Source organism: Fopius arisanus, unplaced genomic scaffold (genome assembly GCF_000806365.1).
Source record: "Fopius arisanus strain USDA-PBARC FA_bdor unplaced genomic scaffold, ASM80636v1 scaffold00030, whole genome shotgun sequence".
Classification (NCBI taxonomy): Eukaryota; Metazoa; Arthropoda; class Insecta; order Hymenoptera; family Braconidae; genus Fopius; species Fopius arisanus.
The window spans coordinates 556993-560010 of NW_011887769.1; the positions used below are offsets into that span (position 1 = coordinate 556993).

General features: G+C 35.9%; 1 protein-coding gene across 1 annotated transcript in view; it reads left to right on the forward strand.

Moving 5' to 3' along the window:
- Nucleotides 1–929: 929 nt before the first annotated feature.
- LOC105265554 (glutamate receptor ionotropic, kainate 5-like) overlaps nucleotides 930–3018 on the forward strand; it is a 5574-nt gene continuing 3485 nt past the window's right edge. The window contains exons 1-3 of the mRNA XM_011303103.1: nucleotides 930–1287; nucleotides 2269–2583; nucleotides 2910–3016. Coding sequence (XP_011301405.1) covers nucleotides 1192–1287; nucleotides 2269–2583; nucleotides 2910–3016 — 518 coding nt within the window. The 5' untranslated portion in view covers nucleotides 930–1191. The remainder of the gene's footprint in view (nucleotides 1288–2268; nucleotides 2584–2909; nucleotides 3017–3018) is intronic.

The window sequence follows — 3018 nt, forward strand, 5'->3', positions numbered from 1 at the left end:
TCCTCCAAAAATTGCAATTCCGCACTTTTTGAGTCACGATGGGTCGACAAAGGCAAAAAATATAAAACTTAAATTTCAACAATTACAATACTTCGATTAGGAAGCAAAAATAATTAGAGATTTAATTGAATTTTCAAAGACTCGCCCTTTCCCGTGAGAACTTCCCCACATGCTGATACAATTCCAACAGCTTCAATGCCGTCTACCTCAAACAAAGCCAATAACATTATTTGTGGAATCGACCAGGACATTTACATTGGCTATCGACAATTTGTATCCATTTTCATCACCCCTATCTCTCCATCAGCCCCTACCCCAATTTAAACTGCTGGCATTTTCCTCCAGAGCGGTATAAATCATTGTGCCCAGTTGATGCTTATCTAAACTACGTTCGACACACTCCCGCATCGATCCTCTCTGTCCATTTGGTTTTGCTAAACGCAGAGAAGAATTTATTTGCAGTCGGTTCGCCTCGTGTCAGCATTTACACGCAGAAACCATGAGGAAATTAATCATATTCCTCTGTATATCTGCGCACGCCGGGCATTCCTGCTGTCAGTTAATCAGACCCAACGTGATTTACGAGAATGTCATCAAGGGGGTGCATGATTACTATAACAATACGTGTATCATTCTGCTTCATGCTACGAGAAATCCCATCGAGTCCCAAGGTTCGACATTCTGATGAAAAAGCTTTACGGGAAAAACTAGCGTTTCACCTAAAAATTCTCTTCCATTTCCGTTATTCCAATGTTATATCTCAACCTATAACGATTTGTATCTGGAATCAATTTAATTGGAAATTTCATAGAAAAAGGACAATAGATCTTGATTATTCATTGAAATTAATTTAACAAAAACTCAATGGAATCTTATAATCATATAATTTCAAGAGAATCTTCAAATGAAGCGCTAGGTATTCACCCTCAGTATTTATTTAACGTGCAATTATTTAAGTAATAGTTTAAAATGCTGGAGCATGTAGAGGTGATTGTTTATTCTTTATTTCGATGGATTTTGTGTTCGGTAGGAATAGAAGAGAGTGAGAATCTTCAGAGACTCCAGGCATATCTCAGCAAAGCGTACATCCGCACAGCAGTAATGCAAATATCAACTTTCATAGAACGAGTAAGAAATCCATTTACTATTTTCCTTATCCACGGTATTGGTAGCGTGCATTAAATCGTCAATATGTCTTCCAAGGTTGGTGGCAGCTACTACCATATTAAACGGCCGCTGTTTGTCCTGTTGAACGATGATGACGACGTGAGGGAACAATTTGCCTTTGTAAATACAACTTTTATAATAATAATAGAAATTGGAATCTGATTTGAATGATCAGATTGGAATCTGAAAAGAACATATATAATGAGGTTCAATCCATATATTCTTGTAATGTAAACGAATTTTATGTGAAAATCATATATATACTGGGCCGATTCCATATAAATAAGGAGAATATTGTTTATGATTTGAGTTGATATGGTCATTGTTGCTAATGAATTTGAAATATGCTTCCGAATGGTTATGCATTTTATATTCATATCAAAAACTTCATATTAAAAATTCCAAAAGTAAAATAGATGACTAGATTAAGAGCAAACGGATTGTGTGTTATTTTTCTTCCGGGAAAATATTTCAACCCCCAATTTTCGGATTCCAAGAGAAAATACATTTTTTATTTAGTCGAATTCTATTTTATTTAGAATATTCAAATGAATATGATTGGAGATATTTTGTTAAATTTGGGAATTAATTGAGCCAACCATGGCCCAACATTGATCCAGCATTAAGCCGACATTAATACCGCGAATTTTTTGAAAAGGAATAACAATCGGCTTCAGTTTGGAACTTAATCAAGATAACACTCAACCAAATTTATTAATCTGTTATTTGAATCAAATTAAGGATTTTTTTTTTGAGTAATCATCGAAAAACTTTTTGGTCACATATACGCAGGAAATTATATACGAGAAAATTAGTCCCAATCCCAAAATTGATTATCCAAACATGAAAAATTGCACACGCAAAATCCAATGATTACAATTTTTCTGATCAGAAACAAAAATATATCATTTTTAAAATCTATATTTTTCGGTCTGGTTTTTAATCATCCCAGTATAGTCTGATTTAGGATCTTGAAGATGCATAGTGATTTCTGGTTTCCAATGCAATTTGATCAAACAACCGTCAATTTTACACAGATCTGCCTCATGGATGATAATAAAACTGTCAACGACAGGGAAAATATACCGAATTTACTTGCAGCAAATTGCCCCTTGGATCGACATGTCCTATCCAACCTGGCTGATCTTCCTGAGGCCTGAGACTTCGATCGAGGCCTTCTTCGACAAGATTTACGTTCAATTCGACTGCACAATAATGGCATCCAAGCCCGACGCGGATTCCGAGAACCCAGGGGAAATTATTACTGAAGTTTATCAGATCGATAGAGGAGAGAGACTTAGGACTGGGTTATTCGCCACCTGGAAAATAGATACGGGAATTAAATTACCACGATGGAGTCTTTACCAGCGTAGAAGTGATCTCCAGGGACACTTATTTCGTGTCATGTCCATACAGGTGATTTTTTGCATTTTTAATGAATCTCCAATTGATTCGCGAATAATGAAGAGTGACACGTGGGTTTGTTTAGTAATCGAGTTTTCCAAGGAATATCTCCGAATCTAAGAGAGATGGCGAAATCTTGTAGGAACCTTATTTATAGGCAGGGGTAGGAGCTATAGAAAAGGTATTCATAAAAATTTCTGTATCTCGTTCAGATCCGGAGATATTCCTCAAAAAATGACTTACTAAATTCGCTATTTACTATTTTGAGAACTTTTCGCTATTTATGATTTTGAATTGATTCTGAATTGATTGCCATTTTTATCGATTTTTGTGAATAGGATCCACCTCAATCTATGATAATTCATGACGACAGTGGACGTGTAACTGGACTTGGTGGATTTTTCGGGGGATTGATGGATTTGCTCCAGGAGAGTATGAACTGCACGT